Genomic DNA, 23980 nt, shown 5'->3' on the forward strand with positions numbered 1-23980 from the left:
TTTTTTGTGCGTGGGTCATCCGTTTATATTGGAGTTTTTTTAATTTCTTATTTCTTAGGACTTTTGATATGTTTATGTTTCTAAATCTTCTTGATTTGAGATCTCTTCTGTTTCAAAATTAGTTCAAAATATTTTGATAAAGACTTAAATAAAAGTCGAAACGTCTGTTACATCCATATTTCAAAAATTATTTAAAAAAACTAATTTTGGAACAGAAGAGACCTAAAATCAAGAAGATTTAGAAACATAAATATATTTAGAGATGGAAGGTCTTGTACAGAAAAAGTGCTCTAGTTTTATCTTTAGAGCAATTGATAGATATATAGAACACAGAAAGAAATATATTAGTATACTTCTCTATAGCTCTAAAAACTTGGGAAAAGAAATGCAAATGATTTGGGTATTACGTGGAAACGATAGAAATGACTTAAAATACCTGGCACGCAAACTGTGAATAAACGAGAATACAAAAGACATAAAATTAGGTATAGAACAAAGACATTTTAGCGAGATGTTAAATCTATAAATATTAGGAGTTATTTTCAACTATGAACGAACATATTATACAGAAACGGGATGTAAAATAAGCACAGTAAAAGCAATAACAAAATGGAATATTATGGAATACTTCAATAGGCAAACAACGAGAATTGTGAATCTACAATGCAATGATTAGGACGTTAGTATATGAATCGGAAACGTGAAGACTAAAAGAATAACTAAAGAAAAAATGGACGTTTCAAGAAGAACAAATAGAGTCAAGGTTAGATAGGGTCAGAAACAGCAGTATAAAAAAGCAAATGGACCTGAAAATAACAACATTTTAAGGAAAAGCACTTGTTTTGGTACGGGCATGTGTAGAGTATGGTAGAGGAAAGTTGCATGGAACAATAAAATGAATTTTGAATAAAGAGAGTTGTAGCGACAGAAAATATTGGCAACGAAATATTGTACAAAGTTCTTGGACGTTTCAATTATTTTAACATTATTAATTTCTACCAAACGTTCTGGATTGTTAAAGAAAGAGCTGCAGTAGGTTCCCAAAGCTTCATTATATCATAACAACGTTCACTATGATATCTCTAAGAGTCAAGAAACTCTTACAGCGATCAAATTGAGCTTTTTTTAAAAATAAAAAATCTAGAAATGAGAACGGGTGATGTTAATAAAACAGTTGAGTATATTATCCCGAACGCACATACACGGTTAACGCATATTTACATAGAAAACAAGAAAATTGGTATGCATCAATATAAGGTAACATAGAATCGTTGTTAATATCCAGTTATGCATTATAAAGTAAGAGATATGTTGCTAAATTTTGCTCATTCAGTTAAATGGTAAATTGAGATTTCCATCCGCAATGTGTGATTGGAATATTGATTAACAAGCAAATATTATGTCTGGAACGTGAACTGAACCGAAATAATGGACATGAAAAGTGGTTTTCAGCTTGAAATGATAAAGCGGACCCGTACTGCGCATAACGGAAAAAAAATTTATTTTCACTTTGTTGTTTGATTTCAAAACTCGACAAATCAATTCGAAAAACAAATACGAGTCAGTGTTTGATATTTCAACAATCTACATAAAAAACTACCAACGAACAAGTGGCAAACATAAAAAAATAGATTCAATCAACAAGGGAGAAAACAAAGAATAGTTATTAACGTCTAAAAAAAGAATCACGTTGAATAAAATGAGAAATTTGAAGAAGACAATGGAGAATAGAACATCAAGAATTCAAACAGATTCGAAAATATGGTGCGAATCGATAAATATTGGGGTGATCAATGTGTTTCTAATTTGATGTCAAATTATAAACAAAATATTTGTTTCGTGGCATATTACAGCATACACAAAAAATATAAAGAAAATCATCACGGAAAAATTTTAAATTTTTGGGTTAATAAAAATAACAATATATTGTGAGCTATTGGGTGTGACAACATCATTAAGGGAAATTAGAGATTAATGTGTCATCTATCAAATTTCACAATGGGGCACCTTCATGAACATTTCGATTTGGGCTTCCCCTCACTTGGTTTACTTAACCTGGTCTCTTCTAGTGCTTCACTCTGAGACAAGGTCACAATTGAATTTTCTAATTCTTTCTGGTCTATTTCCGATCGTTCGTTTGCTGTTATATGGGAATCTTCATTCCGCAGATAGCTTTTGTGGCAGAGTATACAGAGTATGGTAATTATGTTATCAAATCCATGACGTATTTACAGACCCTAACCAACTTTGACTCAATATTTGTCGAGGTCCTTGTGAATGGGGATGATTTTACCACTAAGAAAATGATTCGAATACAGAAATTTGACAGTAGGCACTATATAACAATGTAACAGAGAGATATAGGGAGAAACATTATTCTACACATTTCACATGTATTTTGAACAAGCATTGGGTGGGATGCGGAGTTGTGTTGTTAAAAATCATAACAAAGTTATAAAAGATGGTAAGTAATTATGTTGGGGATCCAGATACCTGACAAGCTCATTGATGTCAGGTATCATATTCGTTGTAGTTATTTTGAGAATTGATTGGAGTTGTTCATTCGTAAGTTTAGTGCGATATTTGCCATTTAGACTGAAAAACTCACTCACTATCAACTTTACGTTTTTGTGACATTATACCAAAATCGTAACAATTATGGAACTCAATACAACAATTATGGATAACACACGCTTACTACACAATCGAATGAGCAATACTTTCGCAATCACTAGTTCGCAGTACAATTAAAATCCTTCTCCAATCGTATCGCTTCGATTACTGGAGTCAACTGACTCACGTCGCGCCGACGCACTCGTTTTATACGGTTAAGGGAAGTTCTAGTCTGAACTCGAAGCGCGTGGAAGATTCTATCGTTATCGACAAAAATAATAGGATATTTCCGCTTGCTGCTAAGAGATGGCGATACTATCTTTCTCTCTCGCGCTGCCTTTGAAAGTAAATCCTTAGACTTGAGAGTACGGGTATTTAAAACATCCTTAGATGAATCGAATGAAGTCTAAAAGCTATAAAAAAACATGATTCTCCTTTCTGTGACACATTGCGATCGCCAGGGACCGGAAGCGGCCCGCTGGCTGTATCTTTGACTTGACTAATCTAAACCATTCAGACGAATCATTCGAGGACTTAATGCGGTTGTACAAGTGAAATTAAGAAGAAAGAGTACAAGTAAGGTTTAGGAAAGTAAAAATGATATCATTAGTTGCACTAGTTTACAGTACATTTATAATATTTAGATAATATGGATGAGAGTGTATGTCAAGGAAAAATTATAGTAGGTTTTACTTCTATTTCATTTTGATAAAGCAATAGTTATTAATAAGGCGGCAAATATGATTTATGGCTGGGAAAATATTTATAAGTATAGTTTTTATGCGAAATCCGCATTATTTTTTCTTACCTGATACCTGAAAGTCTGATGATATTTGATAAATGTGCTCTTCTACCTTTCACAAAAATTCCAGCACTATATCAAGTTTTGATATTAATCATAAGTATAATTTGACTTTAAAACATATATTTTCATTTCATATGTAAAATTTTATGTTGTAGATTATTGCTAAATCACCAGACACTTCTAAAATTTATGGGTACTACTAAATTTGAGAAGCATACCAATTATACGATAGATGAAATTCAAACTTATCCTTATTAGATTTTATTCCAATGTTCAATTTCGTTAAAAAATGTACGGATGTATCTTGAAAATATTTTCTTTCTCTCCTTCTTATTAATACTTCTGTAATAGGAATATTATCTTGTACGGTCTCAGGAGAGCAAAAACGCCATCCTTTAAAGAAACTTCATGTTTTATGCAAAAATTTTATAAAGACCTGCGTACTGTACTTCGAAAGACTAATTACTCAAGAAAAACAGAATAAAATAATTCATTAATATGCATGAGAGATAGGAAGAAGGGCGTTTTATGAAAACTAATTGAAAGTGAAGTGTGAGACATTTTCTTGGATGGTCATAATGTTGAGAAAAAAGATTCTATGGAGGATAAAATTATACGACAATTTCAAAGAACACTCAAGACAGCTTTGAGAGATTAAAATATAATTATTTTTTAACATACAGCAGATATTTCGAGAAATAAATTCAAAATACAATTGACGATGTGGTTCTATAGTTTGATTAGAAAATTGTTCAATTTAGCTACATTTATTTCAACGGCACTTTTAATTATACTCATATAAATCGATTTGTCACTCAAGGAAATACTTTATTTTGAAATAACAAAAAACACGAATGAAAGTAAGAACATGATAGATCCGAAAACCAAATTGAAATTACGATAATGATAAAAAACAAGGAAAGAACCGCCAACAATTACAAACGACAAAAAACGATTCTTATTCAAGACCCATTATTCCAGAAAACTTTCTTATCACTAAATCAGGACAGGCTAGAAAGCAAGTGAGAGTACAATGGGAAGAGACGATGGAAAAAACTAAGGCTACGAAAAAATGAAAAGAAAGTTTGTGAAAATTAGAAACAGTACTAATAAATCAATTTATTGTTGTATAAATCATTTGAATACATTGTAGTTCCTTAGCATTTCTAAATCTATTAATTATTATCAGTCTATTGTTCTATTTGTCATTTTTTTGGTCCTGTATCCTTCCACCGTTTTCAAAATAATAAAATATTAATTTTAAATTGGAGTTTCTGGTTAATGGATTTCTATTTGAGAATATTCGAGAAACTAGTCGAACATTCTTAATTCAATCTCGTTCAAAAAGGTGGTAAAAGTCCCAGTACGCGACTTCGAATTTTGAAGTGAAGTAATTAAATTCCACGATTGAGAATGCCGAACGCGTTGACCTTTGTAGTCGGGATTTTCTCTAGAATATTTAATTTGATCATCATTATACAATAGGGATTAAAAAAACGACTGTTGCTAGTAACTCTTGAGTGTTTCGTTAATTACATTTTTCTTTTAACGAGAGAGAAGACATAAAAAAAGATTTGTTTCAAAATTAGGTTTCAAAGTATACATCCTTTATAGATTTCGTTTCAAGAGACGACCTTTTTATATCTTTGTAAAGAAAATATATTTACTTTAATTAGTACCGAGTGTCGTAATAGTAGACAGTGACATGCATGGTCAAACAACAAAGCTCACTCTTGGGTTCTGTGGGTCGAACGGAATTACATGACAATAAAGAGACGTTCCATGTCAATTCAGCCATTTTGTAGACGTTTAATAAATCATTTCTTTAAAATAAATTATTGTTAATTACTTGCAATTAGGAACTGATACTATTATTCATGAACAATAAATTTGTTTCCTCTACTTCAACTCAGTTGTGTTCTGATTACCAGCGTCATACCTCTTATATATAATATGCATTTGATAACTGTGGCCATTAGCAAAAGTATCTATACATGATATAATTTTTGTGAAAAGGAATAGTTGAATTAAGTTAAGGAATTATGCTATAAAATCCAATGAATTCAAGTTTGAAGATTGGGTATTTTGAAAATGAGCTATGAGATTTTACTATTTTGCCATATACAGATAGTTTAACATCTTTAAATTGTATAGGTTGTACCGGTAAAAGTTACGGCTTGTTAACCATTGGGCATGAGCCGCCCCTGGCCTCAGATAGTAGTGTAGAATCATTTATTCTGTAAAACACACTTCATGGACATACGTAATCATCCTTTAAAGATTTCTAATGGTTCGAGTGTATAATTTAAAAGCCTATAACTCAGAAACGAGTGTTTGTATGAGAAAATTTTTTTATGTCGTTTACTCACTCTCGAATGATTTGCATCAAGACCTGGAACACACCCTGTATATTTTCATTTTCATTGAAAATCAGACCATATTTGATCACTCTTTTCTTCAATTTTCATATTATTCTTGGCGTCTTATTCATGATAATATGTAATTCGATATTCCGCAAACGTCAAACATCGCTATTATTATGAAATTTATTTGCTCTAATTATTTTATCCTACAACAAATTAGAAAGTATGAGTTTTCGATACAACCTCAATAATCCACTGCGTTCCTTCTAGTGTAATTTTGTAAATGCTGGATAAAGTAATATTTATACTTCTCACCATCCTCCGTTTCCCTTTTTCCAGTAATCAATTTGATTTTATTGTCAAACAACCCATGGAATTGGTATAATTTGTAACCCTTATAATGAAATAATGATTGATTGTGTAATATTTGGTTTTATAATTACGGACTTTCCAACCGAAAATAATATTTGCTATATTTTATTTTATACTAAAATCAACAAAAATAATATTTTCATTGTTTTTCTTCGATAATAAGCAATTGTTTTTTTTTATTTAATTAGTAACGGGAAGATATTTATATTCGAGTTATGCAAAAAATAGAGGATTATTTTGATTGGATATAGATTTTTTGTGTATTAATTGGAAGTACTACTTGTATACTTGAAGGAAGAATCGTATTATTTTAATGTGTCTATAAAGAACGTTCTATTGAATAGATAAGCTTTCCAAAATCATTCAACATATATCTTTATTTTTTTTTTATATTCACAAACTGATTCAAATTTTTATAATCCTTCTAAATTTCCAATCACAAAATTCTTAATAATTGGAATATTTTTCAAAAATAAACAGCATATTGAAATAAGATGGCGACCAAATTAACACATAAACATACCAGAAACGTACAGAAACTGTTTCCTTACTTTTGATTGGTTTAGTCGTTTGTTTATTTGATTAAGTACTTTTTCTGATAAGTCATATTAATTATTTAAAATGAGGGAAATCCAGGCCAAAATAATGGAAAAATTACGTATAATTTTGATTAAAAAGATAAGATTTCTATCTTGTTGACTGATGAGAATTGAAAATGCCACAAATTCATTCAATAGACATAAAAATATGAGCAGTAATTCCATCGTCTACTTCTACAGATCAGAGACATCATAATCTCTCCAATTTCCTTAAACCAGATTCGAACCCAGGACCTGCAGTATGAATGCACGGAGTATTAACACTGAGCTATCAGCGACATTGAATATTAAATGAGAGATATTGAAATAAAATCGTGTTTAATTAATCTACTTATTAAATGAACATTCGAGTAAACTAGGTGAGAATAAATAGGGACAACTAACCTTTGTTCTTTTGTGTCAATAAAGAAGATAATTTACAGGTAACCACTAGAAAAGAGTTGATAAATGAATGCGGATGTGAAGAGATAGAAGAGATTTCTCAAACGCAAGCAGACAGAACGATATCAACTAGTTAAAATGATTGTATGACCGCGACTTGACGAAAGATACGCTAATGTTCCCCTTTTCAAAATATACTGCAGAATTTTTTGACTACGGAGTTTACTATTGGAGGAGTAAAAACAGAATAATTTATTATTTGAATAATTTCTCATTACACAATAATGAAATTACTTCATTTTACTTGTAGATTACTATTACAAATTGAAATCGAATATTCACTAAATGAGTAACAGCTACATGACAGTTTTTGTAACATTTTCCTGTTTCCCTGTTTTCTGTCGATTAATTTTAGGTACTAAAAATAGATATCAATAATATTTGTCGATTTTTTCTCAATTTCTTTTCTAAAATAGGCAAATATCCATGACGTTGTTTTATTTCCATGTCACACCAATTCTACAGTACAAATTTGGTAAATTCTGTTTGAAAACTCTTTCGCTTATTTCTTCATCATTTAGACCGCCTCTCCCCAGAAATTTCTTATAACTTCTAGCTATATAAGCTACTCTTTCATTTCGAAAATTTTAAATTCGAACAAATTGTATTATTTCTTGAACAAAGATTGTAATTTCAAAGTGTTGAAATTTACGTGAACTTTATTCAAATAACATTCTGTAGGATTTTCTGGTGTCAAATGTTCATCTTTTCAATCCATTTCATCACTTAAACTGTAACATAAGTATGAATATTTACTAACCAAAACGCTTGAAGTTGAAATGTAAATTGTAAACGTCAAAACAAGGGAATATTCAAATTTCCACAAAAAGCCAAGCACAAAATTATAGTATCAGGGGTATATTCACTTTTACAATTATAAGTTGATAAGGCTGAATTCAGGTGAACGATTGATATTAGAAAAAATATTTCTTTCCATATCAAGCATCAAAAATTCTAGGTGTAACTGCTACAGTGGAGCTTCTCCACCTACCATATTCCGTTTAACGAGGTGGCAGTCGCAACTTTTTATATTATTTAGCTTTTCATAATGTTTGTGGTTTTTATTCGAAGTGTGATTCTGAGAAAACCAAGTAATTTTGCCTAAGCTAGATTCGAACCGGGAACCTGCAGTTTGAATGCAGGAAACATTAACATTGAGCTATCAGCGACATTGAATATTTTTGTCGGATATCAATTATTCAACATACTATGATTGTTTGAACAACTTATAACTTGAGGTACTTTTTAAAACAATATAAATTTGATTCAAACCTGTTAACATTAGTGTTTGCGTGTGTGTGTTGAAATACCAACTTAAAATAAATATAGAAAATAAAAGTTACGCTATTTTAGGTTAGGTTAGGACTTTTCTTCAACACCATCAGATATTAGAGAAGCTGCTGATGTTGCCTCATTATATTTATTGCCGGAAAAGTCAAGGCAAGTATATATTATTGCATATGAATTTGCAGAAAAGATTATTTATAACCATCCATACCATAAATACGAAATATTTGTTAGAATCAATTAATAGTACGCGTATTTCTAATAATGTTAAAAAATTCACTTGGTGATTTATGCAGTAAACTTCACTTTGTGATTAATAACCTTTATTATACACTCGTGAATAATATGTTATTATTCATTATATTTATTTTAGATCGTCTTTCTTACTTTCAACAATTTTCCAACCACATTAAGTGGCGTTCAGTGATTCCATATTTAACGCCACATTCTGACAGAAATAAAAACATGAATTGTTGTTTCAGCTTCAAATATGTCAAAATTGTTGGAAGAATGGTTAAAATGTAAAATTTTTTTTGTTACTTACCATTCAAAACATGGACAGTGACATTGGCCGGTCTGGCATTGGAAGGGTTACACTGATAGTTTCCGGAGTCTGAAGCTTTGGCTTTTTGAATTAATAAGACGCTTCGACTAGTTTCGCCTCTTTCCGTTGATACACTAACGCCACCTCGAGAACTAGTGTAACTAATTATCTGAAATAGAGAATATTGTGAATTATGTAGGTTGATTGTGTTTGAATTAAAAAAAAAAATAACCACAACAGCCAATTTATTCTATTTTTGGATATGTATATTCATGAAGAGGTTCGTCAATTTTGGAAATGTGAATGTTGGAATACTATTCTTCCGTTTTTATAGGAATCATGATGCATTTGAGAATTATTTTCTTTATTTTTAAATTAGAATGTTTCCGTTTGCACAACTTTGGAAAAAATATTTGAGTAACGAATATGCCTCACCAAAACAAAAAGTACTGAAATTGGCTTTAGTATCTCTAGAGGTCGTTGCAGTTTTTTGTATGCAATTTTAGAAATTTTTGGAGGGTCAGAACCTAAATTATTGTTTACCTATTTTTATCCATTTCTTTCGGCACTAAGTACTTTAGAGCGGTTTATATTCAAAGAGGTAGAATGAAAATATTAAAAATAAGAATTTCTAGATGCAGTACCTTATAATGTATCATTTAGACATTATCAAAACTGTATATAATATTTTGTCAAAAACTTTCCTCATCCCATTTGACCTTTCAGATTACCCCTCAATACTCTGATTTTACTAAAAACTATCAAAACAACTCTTCTATTTGTATAAGGTAAGCCACCAAATTCAATTTCACCACTGGTTGGTATTGTTGGTCCTTGCGGTTTCTCTTTTATTTCTTTCTCCATTCACCTACTCTTGAAAGCGCACACGCACACAGACTCAAAATGCTCAACCCTCGTCAAAGTAACAAATCATAATCATCCACATATTTGCTCCATTATAAAAATAAATTATAGATTCTAGCTTATACGGAAGCCAACGTATTGGAAAGAAATTTTATAATCAGGTGATCTGGAGATAGTTTCATACATAATCTGCATTAGTCAATTTTTCCTAGTCCTAATTTCATCAGTTGTTTTTTAAAGTGGCATATGCGAAAACCAAATTATCATATATTTGCTAATATCCAAAGTTTCTGAGGATATTTTTGGAGCGGTCAACTCCTCGAAGTTAGTAATTCTCTTCTAGATAATTCTTTCTTAACACTTTCTTGTAGGTGCACTTTTCAAGGTTTCAAAAACGGTTACGTGCAGTGAAAGTTTCGTTGTCCCAATTGACCGAAAAGTCAGAAAGACCTTCACCAAGCAATCGAGTTTTATATGATTTTTTAAGATTCGTTTCGAATTGATAACGTCGGAGTTTGCTTTGATTGCAGCTTGACTGTAGGAATGAATCGTTATTTCACATAACTCATAGTTTCTTTCGATATTTATTTTAACAACCAGAAATTTTTGATGAAATTTGATCGTTCAGGAGCCTAAAGTTATTGAGCACCTGGTGGCAGCTTAGAATACTATAATGTCAATTTTTATTGAGGTTTCCTTGAAAATTTGATTAGTAGATATATTGGTTTAACTTTATGGCCTTTTCGTTGGTTTAATATGATTCGCTGGTGAGATGTTCATTACTTGAACATTACAAGGTTGATTCCTAACTTAATGTGTAGATGTGTGAGATCTGTGATGATTTCTAGTACCTTATTTGAGCAATTTTCGAAAACACAAGTAAATTTTACTACTCAACACTGACTACGAGGCAAAATTCACTTTTATTTCCAAGCATTTTAATTTTTCTATTTGGCAAAATTACCGGTATATTTGATATAAAAAGAAAACGTTCTTTGTTGAAATTTTGAGATGAATAATTCTTCGTAAAAAAAGATACAAAGGTTAGAAAACGATGAAAGCATATAACAGGAACGATCATATTAATAATATGATATAATATTTTTCCATACAGAATCTTACAGCGAAATACCATTATGAAGAAATTGTTGTAATAATCATATTTTTAGAATGAATAACTCTAATAAAATGGATAACGACTGCCGAGATTTTTTCTTACTTGCTCGACATCAAGTACAAAGAAAATGCTTTTGGTAACCTAAATTCACTTCCCTTTGTTGAGTTTTTCGTAATTTTCCATTCATGTGATACTACACAACTTCCAAAACACAGAATAATTTAGTTTTCCGTTGATACTATTATGCAAGACGCGGAGTGTATATGAATGTAGTGAACTTCAGACTGTGGATTCTCGATTTAGAATATGGGTAGGGTGGAAAGTGTGTACAAATACGATATGGGGTTGAGACAGGTGTCTTCATCGGATGACGCCAAAGGGAAAACTATAGTTTGACCTACATTGAATATAGACCATAATCAATAATCTATTACATACTGTTTATCATTTCCGAACAAATTCATCAATAAATTGATTGATTTACAACGTCAGGTTTTCGAATTGATGGATCATTATACAAAATTGAGATATAAGCAAACATACATAAGCATGGAAATAGATATAATGTTTGGCAAATCATAGTGGACTGAATAAGATAGAAAACATTACCAAAAATATAGTGCGAGACAAATGTGGAAGTTTTTAAACACACAAGAAAATTATTTGGGAAGCAGTTGATCAAAAGATAGAATACTAGATTTGGAAAAGAGAGGTTTGAAATGATTGTGATAGAAAGTATATCAAGCAAACTTGGAGATCCAACAAGCGCTAAGATGATTTAAAACATGAACAAACAGTAGTAAGTTCGTATCGGTATCTGAAAACGATAAATTCCTTATAGAAACGCATATCATGTCATATGAATATTTTAATATAATAAAGTATTTATAATTCTAATGAGAGATCATCAAATTGAGTCTCATTGATAAAGTGAGGTTCAATTGAACCTCTGAACTTATAACTCTAAGTTAGATTAGTTGGTAAGGGTAACTCCGACCTACATTGGTCTTGGTTTCCCTTCAAGTATGATGCGTGGCAGTCTACTCTATTCTTACTTGGGTGTACCAGTATCTTTTCCTTTATCTCCCCCATCTTACAAAGTCTTGCACCCCACATTGTTCCCTGATGTCAGTGTTCCTGATTCGATTTACTCTTGTTTTTCCCACTATAGTCCTGAACTTTTCAGTTTGGCTACCGGAACAATGCTTTTCGTTTTGTTGGTTTCCTCTCTGGGTCATTGTAATACCCTTCATTTCCCACATATTGGTAATTACGTTAATGATCTTACCACTCATCAATATTCTTTCCTTCCATATGTGATTTCTCAATTTCTAATGCTGCTTTTCACGCTCCGTTTCTGGAGTCTTGTCCTTAAACAATTCACTGTGGATATCGTGCAATCGTACAAATACTTGTGTTTGACAACCAACTCTGATGATTGGCTCTGGTTCTCATATCAATAGTATCTTTAATAATTCCATTGGTAGTAGAACTCTAACTGCCTTATCGGAATTCTCTCCTTCCATTAAACGATTTGCAAATTATTCAGCTTTAGAGTTTCCTTTCACTTCATAGTGAAGAGATACTCAACAGAGGCTCACTTTAGTGTCACGAATCCAGGAGAGTGTCTCTGGACAGCTTATTACTACTTTCTTATGTTATTACTTATAAGGCTGACTGGCTGTATAGACTGTTGTGTTCCGTTTTATTGATCATATAGCGTTATGAGATATCAAATCCTCAATTTTTCCCTAGCCTACAGATTTCCTACAGGATAGGTGTTTATAAGGAATTATTTTACCTTCATAGTTCGTTTTTTATCGATTAATAATATAAGTTGCAGAGCTAGGATTGTTACTGGTGCTGCTTTCGCAATACTGCTCATGGCTTCGGTGATTCCCAGTGCACTTCTGTGTGATCTTTTTGTTTGTTTCTTTGTGATATTTCTTATGTGTGTATTGATGAAATGTATTGTGAATCATTACAGTATCACCAGGAATGAGACATTACCCTCAACATTGTTGTTACAGGTGTTTATTCAAAATAACAATAACAGCATTCCTCAATCATTCAAATGATGCGAATTCCACAACTCCAGCTTTATGCTTGTGATTTTAAAATGAATATGAATAAATGTTATTTTTTCTATTTAATTCTTAAGATTTTACCTAATTATTTAATATTATACGCTAATTATTGATGAAAAAACTGCTTGAAAGCTATCTTTTAATAAATTTAAAATATTTCCATCAAAATTGCTTACAAAGATGGAGTGAGAGAACCAAAATAAGCTTATTCACTATACGTTTATCATTATATAACATTTCTTGGATTTTACTTTCTTTTTCAAACACTGAAGTAAGCCGTAACGAAGCTCGACTTCATTCATTCCAAGATAACATAATAATACTTTTCTCCAATAAATTTTTAAATCATCCGTAAGACAAATTGTATGTCTTGCCTGGTAAAGCATCAAGTAGATTCTCATGACATTCCCTTTAAACGTTACTTCACTTTTTGTTATTTCATCGATTTCACATTTTACCCTCAAATAATTATATTGATTAAGAAAACTTTCATGGAGCATCCTCGCCATTAATTATTAATTCGCTTTTCTAACCTATTAAAATACGGGGGGTGGTTAACTTTTTCCAACTTCATAAATAATACATATTGTTAACTAACTAAGAACATAAAATTTAGAGATATCATGAATAAATTATAGTACTTGCAAAAATAATTTAACTTGTTTAATGTATAATTATTTCCAGACTAAACGCAATGACGAAAAGACTGTTAGGCATGACAATTTTCTTGGTAAGGCTTAAATAAATGTAACTATTCATACATTGATCTATTTTTATAGTAATAATAGCACGTCATTGTTTTGTGAACGACAGAGAAACATGTTTGCTTGAAAGAGTGTTTCTCAGTATTCTCAAAACCTTATTTTTGAGTGTAACAACTCAATTTTTTATCCATATCTGCCTCAGGCAAAGAATTATAGAAAAACTATTAAAATGAGGGATATTTGTTGGTAAAAATCACAGAGAATGGAAATACAGATCATCATCATTTGAAACACTATCTTAATTAATTTCTGTTGACAGTATATAAGGGTTTACGTATGAGGCAACATCCTCATCAGATAAAAATCTATCTGTTGTAAAAGACGCTTTAAGGTTAGGGAACAGCGGGCTCTGTCATGATGAAAAGTAGTTTTGTTGTGAAATGATCAAAATGACAGCTGTCCGATCTATCCCAACCATGACCCTATCCTAACATCACACTATTTTGTTTTATATAGAGTTCAAGTTGGTAACCATGTTCATGTTAATTTTTAATTTAGTTAAGTTGGCAGGCGATAAGCACGTTTTGATATGTTCACGCGATACCGAAAAAGCGAAATTAAATGGCGACAGGCAAACGTGCTCCAATTTGTAATCTCAAGAATTGAGCAACAATCCGACAATTGTTTAGCAAGAGTTTTGTTAATAAAAATAAGTATTGTCAAACGATTCAAAAGGTATGTTCATTTCTATAAAATTAAGCTTTATTTTTGTATTCAAATCTTGTCGCCACATGCCAAAACATTGTTCATTAATTTTCTTTCACAGAATGGTAAGAATTGTGAACAAACAAATAAGTTGCTTTTATATAAAGTCCTGAATATTTTTCTTATCAAAATTGTGAAAGCTAGATACTAATTTTTGTGTACATTGACAGGTACCTTTTGAAAACTCTGTTCAATAGACTGAATATTTTGTCAAAACTATGGACTTCATCATTTCTCAACAAAGAACCCAAACCCACTGAATATAACCACACGTTTCCTTTTTTTAAGCCCGTTCGCTTTCTTGCAATATCTCTCTTTACCTTATCAAGCATTCATTTCAAAAACAGTTGTCATCACTTTTCCAGCCGATAAAACCGTCTTTCCTTTTCTCGGAGTAGGTTCGTTCTTTCCAATTTACAGTATTGATGTTTATTTCAGCAGTGTAGAGGTGGATTCAGTTTTCTTCTACAGTTAAGAATCGACGTAAATAACCCGTCTTAATTTGCTTAAACCACTTCAAGTGGGTCAGAAAAGTTCCTAGTAAACGCGGTACCCAATGCACAATAGCTTACGCATGCATAAGTCTTCGTCAATATATAGTAAATGGGTTATTTTGATATGCCGATAACTTCTAACTTCAATAACTCAATAAAACTTCTCTTTCTAAAAGTTTTTCTTCTCCCTCTAGGCGATACTTCAGTGAAGTATTAAAATAGCTGATCTCAGTGGTGGATGAGAGTCGACTGGTTATCTATCAGAACCATTATCTCAGGCTTATAGTGTTTCTAAAATTCTTGCGTGGAATATCAGGTGCATTATATAATTAAAACATCCGTGATCTGGTTATATTTTTGTGAGACCGTCTAAGATCTTCGAAGAAGGTAACTAGCTAATTCATTTGTAGGATTGAATAAATATCACAGTCTCGGGTATCACAAGTATCAAAATTTCACCTCACTGCCACGCTTGGAGCACGACACTACCAATAGCTCAAGTAGCCATCGATCAACATGAAAGCGGGATCAGTCGGTAATGAGATGTAGAACGATGAAGGTTACGCGGCCAAAGATGTTTCAACGCAATAAACGATGATGTATTACAGTGCTCAATATTTCTACAATAAAGCTCATGTTTCATTTTCCACTTATTGTAAGCACTTGTGAACCGATTTTCTTTGTCAAAAGTCTATATCCGGTATTTTAAGGAGACGAAAATTCTAGAGCTCTAAAAAATCCCTACACATATTTATTACTGAATATCAGAAACTTCAAGTATCTAACTCCTATGCAACATGCTAGCATCAGGATCTCACTCCATTCTCATTTTAAGCTCAGTTTCAGTTTATGTAATCTTTCGTCATTTAATACTTCAACAGCAATTACCACTTGTTCAATTCTTGATTCAAATACTGATTTCAAGTTCTGCATAGTATTTTTTGAAGATAAAGGGTTTTCCAATAGGAACAATTTTGAATTCAGTTTTTGAACGCACTTTTTCACTTATCATCGAACTATCACTGTCAGTTTATTCAGTAGACACAACATTTTCATCATGGTGAAGTACACGAACGAACAACGTCTGCATATCTTAAAAATTTACTAAAAATTCGAGTCGATGGCCGCTACTTTAAGAGCGTTAACTCCTATTTTCGGTCGTAATTCTCGACCTAGTAGACAGGCAGTAACAAGTTGAGTGAAACAGTTTGAGTCTACACATTCGTTGTGTGATTTAGCCGTGCCAGTTAGACTACGGGTTGGTCGAAAATATCGCTGCCGTTGAATTGTCCGTAGCAAATGATCCTAATCAGTAAATTCCACGGCGTTCTCAAGAGTTGAGCATCACCGAGACCACTTTATGGCGAATTTTGCGTAAGGATCTTACTTTACACCCATACAAGATCAGGTTCACTCAAGAATTGAAGCCGATGAACCATTCGAAGCGACGTACGTTCTCCGATTGGACTCTGCAATTTCTCAATTTCATCGCAAAATCATCTTCAGTAACGAAGCTCATTTCTGGCTCAATGGGTTTGCCAATAAACAAAATATGCGTTATTGGGCGGGTGAAAAACCACATGTGCTTAATAAAAAACCACTTCATCCACAAAAGATAACTTTTTGGTGCGGTTTGCATGCCGGCTGCGTCTTAGGGCCATATTTTTTCGTCGACGAAAGTGGTCGCCACGTTACTGTGAATGGTGATCGTTATCGCGCCGTGATTATCGATTATTTTTGGCCCAAATTGGAATATATGGACGTGGACTTTATGTGGTTTCAACAGGACGCCACCACAAGCCACACATCACACGTTACAATCGATTTATTGAAGAAAAAGTTTGATGAGCGTGTTATCTCAAGAAATGTACCAGTCGATTGACCGCCTCGTTCGTGCGATTTATCGCTTCTAGATTTTTTCTTTGGGGCTACGTCAAGTCATTGACTGCTAATAAGCCGATGACGTTGAAAGAGCTCAAAACCAATATTGAACGCGAAATAGCAGCCGTTTCGGCCGAAATGTGCAGCCGAGTAATGGAAAATTTGGTCCAACTGCTGCAAACTTGCCCGCGGTGGTCATATGAGTGAAGTCGAGTTCCATTCAAAAATGTTTTAAATGTACTTCAACCCGATTATAAAGTTTTAGAAATAACTCGAATGGTTTTCATTTTATTTCGAAAAAAGTCTTTTTTGGAAAAAAAATTTTTTTGGCCACTTACTTTAAACACTTTAAACTACTCATGAATTTGGTTATTTTATTACAATACGTCTGATATTTTGATGTTTATCTGGATCTATCCATCACATTCTATGATTTTAAAAGATGGAGTTTTTAATATTATGTACAAGAAGCACTGACTCGTATGCGTATCCAAGTTTGTTCATCTGTATCTCCTAACACCCCTTGGAATTTTTTTGACGATTTAATTTAAGATTCTGAAAGAGTCTAATTTGGTAGCACATATACAAATTTATGTAAATCATTTCCATAGCAGCATTTCGCAGTTGCCAATCAGATTTCATGAAATTTCATTTCAAAATTCATACCTCAGTATTTCGAAGTTAACGAAACATCGTAAAAGATTTGTCACATCATATAGTTATCATTATAAAAAATAAAACATTTTAAAATTTTCATCAAAATTGAGCCAAGCAAGCTAATGTCTAAAAGAAAATGAATATATGAAAAGTTGACAACATACGTATTGAATCGATATCGTAAAGTAATAGTGTGTCGAAATCAGACCACTTTGTACCTTCATTACTTTTCGAACGAAACTTTCAGAAACGTTACAGTTGAGATTTAACAATTTAATCTCGCCTCAAGGTTATAATTTATAATTATAATAATAGTTGGATTGGTTGAGCACGTAGGCCTTCTGATAGTGTCCCAGTTGAAATTACTAAAGGCCGAGGTCCTTTGATACGTCAATCAGTCACATCGGCTTCAACCTTTTGACACCACTAAAAAATCTGAGAGGCTTTCCCAAATTTTGCGCTTAAGTGAAGCAGTTGTTTTGTAAGTAGAAAATTCTTATATATGAACCTCACCTTGCCGTATGTCAGGTGTTCCTATCAATAATATTATTTTCTACAAGATATAAAATACTAATATGCATAATAAAGAAATAAACGATGAACTGAAAATTGAAAACATTATAAGATAAATATCACTATAGACAGAAGATGAGAATGGAATGGAAACCCAGAAAAACAAGAAGAGATGTTGTGAAAAAGGAATATAGACATTAAAAAATTGAAAAAGAGCAAAGTGCTGAAACATAACGATGATAGTGGAGACATATAGCAAATTACAAGGAATCAACTGATCAAAAGGCAATGCACTAGTATTATCTATCACCCTCAAGGTTTTAATGGCTACTTGATAATGATTATCATTATATTATATATTCAAATGACATTTTCTTTCGAAATCTTCATGTTATCAGGTAGTCACTGATAGGATTTTGTATATATGATTTCTAACAACGTTGTTATTTCGTTGCCTCGTTTTCACAAAGTGAATGATTATTAATTCAATTATTCCTAGCATTAATAAAACTTTAAGTGCCGAATGATGGGGAAAAATTTCTGTTTCGGTTTTTGACGGCTTCCAATATCTTAGTCTTGTAATGTATAACGTCCAGTTGTGAAATTAGAGCATGAAAGCTAATTCTGTGATAAAATTATCTCAATATATTATTTTAATCTGCAATTTAACGCTGGAAATTGCCGAAGCAATGATATCTAAATAATCTGGTTGCAGTAAAGAGAATCCAGAACAACATATATCACGCTGAATTTGTTGCTGGATAAACGTTTTAATATAAATTGAGTATATAAAAACCATGAAATATTGTTGGCGTATAAGCATCTACCAACTTATTTGCCTTATGCTGTTCTGTTTATTTGAAACCTAGCATTGTTGTAACCGTGTATCTGAACTCTACAGTTTATAAAACTTTTATATAAACTACACAAAAACTTGCAGCTTGAATATTTTGAAGTCAACGTGTATATTTACTGAACTTCAAATCACTAAATAAAATACGAAATCGAACTGATAGGTGGTATGAACATTTCTTAGGAGGAAAAATTATTTTAACAAGCATTTTAGTAAAAAATAAGGCACCCAAGTAGACAACGAAAATAAATTGATGTTCAACTGGAATTTTAGACTCTTCTGAAGAAGAATTGTTCTTAGTCACAAGGGTGTCTATATCGCACCACTTTTCAGATTTTCTCAGATTTAAAACATGAATTTTTGTCAAGGTATCATTGCTAACGATTGTATGATATTTCAGGTATATTTTACGAGTTGGACATGTATTACTGCCATTGTAAATCATTTTTCCAAACTTGTGTTTGCTAAATCTGTGTTAGATCGATACATATTTTTAAGAACTCATTTCCGCCCTGAAACTGGTCCTGCTTGAATATAGTAGAATTATAAAATTGAGCAAAGGCACTGCCTTTGATGAAACACTCGGAATTCGTTTGATCTTTTATATCAAAATTTATAGCAATTGCTTTATTTATATAATTTATTTTGTGACTAGCAAACCCAGCCAACTCCGATTCGCCACCAGATGGCTTCGTTTTATGTAACATTTCATTTGGTTTCGTTTTTTTTGCATGGATATTGTAACGCATCGTACAAACGATGTGTCTCGTTCACACGATGCATGATATTGCTTCTTCGCTGAACGACCATGTCTCGCGATTTAGTTGGATCGCCAACAATAATTGCAGCAACATCATTAACGGTGGGTGCATTGAATCTTCGCACATGTTCCCCTGTTGAGGTACAATCAGCTCTTACGACAAAGTACAGCATTATTAGCGTGAAAAAATGCTTGCAACTATTCAATAATTCGCCTCTTTAACTGTTGTGTTCCCTGTATATTGCACCGCACATTCAGCTGATCCACCATCGACGAAATGAAATATATTTGCAGAAATTGATGCGGTTCATCTGGTGTTGGCACTATTGAACCATGCAAATGATATATTTGTCCTTGTATCTGTAATTGCAAACAATCATTTGTTGAAGAATACGGTGTAACTTCTGATCGTGTGATGGTGTAGTGTGTGGTGTATATGTGGTTGTTATGTGTTACAAATCATTGTGTTGGTGTGAGTGATTGGTTATGTGTGTTGTATCTTTTACCTTGCAAGTCGGCATGAAGCCGCCTTCTCGAATGATATTAGCTCCAAAGCGAAAGCAGTTATTGTATTCAAGAATGTGTTAATGAAAATGGGTGGAATCGGGATCACTTCCATCGAACAATGGTTTCAGTGGCTGTGGTGGTGTAAGTAATGGATCCAGTTTGACTTTTCCACTTGCGCAGCACAATCCAGCCGTTTCTCTTTTGAGCTTTAACGCATTGCAATATCGGCATATAGTTGTCATTGGTCCAATATCTAAATTTTCATCATCACTGTAGTTCGCAGTGGGACCATATTGGAATACCAAGCGATTGTATGATGCCAATGATCTTCGTGTGCTCACGCGCTGTCTCAATCGGTCATTTTCTCTTATTATATTTTGTCTTTTTTCGCTTAAGTTCTGTGAATACACTTGTTGCTGGCTTGCATGTCTTGTGCGGCGCCCGATGTTCGCACGTCGTCCTCTAGGCATTTTGGACTATGGACAGAGTGGTGAATTTAACCTCAAATGCACGATCCACATAATTTACACAGTTCAATTTACCACCTTAAAGACAAATGCCTGCTATTGAAATTGAATAAAAATTTACACAATACACGTGATTGATTTGATGGTTTCCAATTGAAATTTTAGGAAGCGAATAACTCATTTTTTTTACTATTTTTTTCACAATTTCACAGTGAACACAATACCGGATTGTCACATGAAATTAACTGAGTAAAGAACAATGAGTAGCTGTCAAACAATGTATAACGCACCAGAGATGGCGCTGTATGTAAAAAAAGATTTTCTTGCTTTTCTGTTGCAATTTCCTGAATTTTCTTTGCCATAAACCTCACGGAGCCCGAGACCTTTCCAACGAATACAAAACCGTGGAAATCGGTTCGTGCGTTCTGGAGTTATAGCGTCAGGAAGGAAAACCCGACTTTTTCCTGAATTTTCTTTGCTATAAACCTCACGGAGCCCGAGACCTTTCCAACGAATGCAAAACCGTGGAAATCGGTTCATGCGTTCTGGAGTTATAGCGTCAGGAAGGAAAACCCGACTTTTTCCTGAATTTTCTTTGCTATAAACCTCACGGAGCCCGAGACCTTTCCAACGAATGCAAAACCGTGGAAATCGGTTCTTGCGTTCTGGAGTTATAGCGTCAGGAAGGAAAACCCGACTTATTTTTATACAGTAGATAGTGATAACTGAATTATAAGTTAGTGTGAGTTTATAGTAATTAAGTAAATTGAGAACGTGAGAGACATTAATTCACCCCACGAATAAAAAGAGTATTAATAAATACGAAATTACAATATTTTGAATCAGAAAGTAGTTCATTTTTGACTACGAGAAGTTAACACAAATAAATTCATGAAACGTGACCGTTAAATACTAATAAAACTTTACTTGGTTTTACGTATGATATATATGTATTTCAACAAGTTCTCAAAAAGCTCGTTGATATATCCCGAATCCGATATTTCAATCGAATTGCCAGATAAAGCACCCTTGGCAAGTGCTGGGTACATTCTTTTTCATTTGAAAATAATCATTGGCGGAATTAAATTGCCAGGAGCACTGGAGTAAGGGAGTGTCGTGTTGACTCCTCGTTCTCCTTTAAACAGTGTGCCTTTTTCTGCACAGTGGAGAAACCGAATTCATATACTACATTGTAGACGGGTGAAGAATCTATTCTATTTTCATCATCCTTACCCGTATTTTGTTTATATAATATGAGCCATGTACTACTATCATTCTGCAATTTTTTTAATCATCAATAGCAATATAAATATTTACCACTGCATGAAAGATAAGATCTTCGTCAACCATTCTAGAAAACGTAATCGGAATCAAAGGAGTTTCGTATGAATATATTTTTGTTTACTTACCGTCCTTCTTTTTTGCATATAATGATCTGATTCAGTTTGGAGAATCTTCGCCAAAACTCAATTTCCGGTTCTTAGACACCCATACAAATTTGTAACGGCCTTATCATCAGTAATTTGAATATGATGCTAAATAGAAAATTTATATGGTTACAATTGTTCTTTGAAACGACCTATAAACAATCGACCTGATTGGTGCCAATGTGAAATATCTAATCAGACAACTTCATTTTAGTCCTAAAAACTTTATTGTATTTTTCACCTTTCATTATGTTCGTTGTAGAATTTACAGTGGCGCTCTTGTTCAAAGTACTGAGCTGTTGCCAATTTTTGCTGGTGACAAGTCCATACAGCCGTTGTATCTTTGAAAATTACCTTGTTTATGACTCCTGGTGTTGTTAAACCGGGGTTATTGAGAGTCTAGTGCCGTTTGCATCCAGACACAGATTATACCTTCATGTTTGATCCTCACTAGTACTATCAGATCATCAGAGTAGCCTAGGATTGTGAATCCGGCGCTGCTCTAGTAAGAATTTTGTCCACTATCAGTCTACACAGTGAGGTTGAAAAAATTCCGAAATGTGGACATTCTCACTATAGCAATAGTGGATTTTATTCCATTCATTTCTGCCGTTACTTTACGTTATAGTAACATTACTTCGATCGATTTTAAAATGAGGATTTCCAGCTTCCGCTCTCCTAACGCCCTCTTGATATTGATATGAGTTGTTATGAAAAACGCTGTCAATTGTCTTTTGTATGTTTTCAATTAATAGAACAATATTCATAAAACAAAGTTGACACAATTAATTGTTTTCACAGTAATTTTTATGTATTTGTCTTGATTATTTCCTTATTATCTTTCAAAGAAAAATTGTGTGGTGGATTTGAATTGGATTGAGCTATAGGTAAGTTAACATGGCTATTACACACCTGTAAAGGATCCCAGTTACATTGGTAGTGTAGCATTTACAAATTATTTTCTCATTATTATTCACAAGTGTATTTTCACGGTATCTTCTACTATGTTCTGGGAAAACGAGCCTCTTGAACAAGCAATTCGGATAATGAGGAACAATTCCACTATATTTCACAACGGAGTTGAAATAGTAATAAGGACCGTGCAATGATAGTGGAGACCAATAAAACACTACCTCATAAAAATGATATGGTGGGTAAAATTTATCGGCAGGTTCTTTTTAATTATCATAACGGCGCTAAAATGACGAAATTGTCTTTTTCTATCAATAAAAATGTCGCATCGCCTGACAAATTCCCAACAGAAGGCGACAGATAAAAGCACAAATTCAAAAATTTGTTGCGGAAATTTTCTAGAAGCAGGCCGTAGACATTTTTTAATGATCTGAGTACTGTTCAAAACTTCAGTGAAACAACTTTTTCCATTATAATAATACGAAAATAATTTCGGATGTGGGCGAAACTTTTAATGATATGAATTCCATTAAAACGGAAACTTGTATTATCCTGAATCTACATTTCCTAGTTTTTTTTTTTTAAATTCGAACGAACAAAGATTCTGTTGTTTTCGATGTGGTGATTTTGTCAAAATAAAGAACATTCTGTTTATTTCTATAATACCTACAGATATAAGAAGTGACTATATCCCTTTCTGTGTAAATAAATGGAATATTCTCCTCGAAATTAAAATAGCCATTTCTTGATAAAATACGCGGTTAAAGGTTATTATCTGCGTTTCTCTTTCTACCGCAATTATATATGGTTTTGATGTGACGTCTCTTTGTACCGCAGAACTTCACCTGGGTTAATTATTTCCATTCTGTGTTATTACTGTCTTCCAAACAGAAACTCAAACGGCACGTAAACGTTTTATATACAATTAAATATGCTTAAAAGTAATTA

At 32.7% G+C, this 23980-nt stretch overlaps 1 protein-coding gene across 2 annotated transcripts in view; it reads right to left on the reverse strand.

The window, feature by feature from the left end:
* The window catches only part of LOC130901269 (lachesin-like), a 389818-nt gene that overhangs the window by 9221 nt on the left and 356617 nt on the right, over positions 1 to 23980 (reverse strand). For both annotated transcript variants that reach the window (XM_057812492.1, XM_057812491.1), the window contains exon 5: positions 9025 to 9193. In XM_057812492.1, coding sequence (XP_057668475.1) covers positions 9025 to 9193 — 169 coding nt within the window. The remainder of the gene's footprint in view (positions 1 to 9024; positions 9194 to 23980) is intronic.

Source organism: Diorhabda carinulata, chromosome X, assembly GCF_026250575.1.
Source record: "Diorhabda carinulata isolate Delta chromosome X, icDioCari1.1, whole genome shotgun sequence".
Lineage (NCBI taxonomy): Eukaryota > Metazoa > Arthropoda > Insecta > Coleoptera > Chrysomelidae > Diorhabda > Diorhabda carinulata.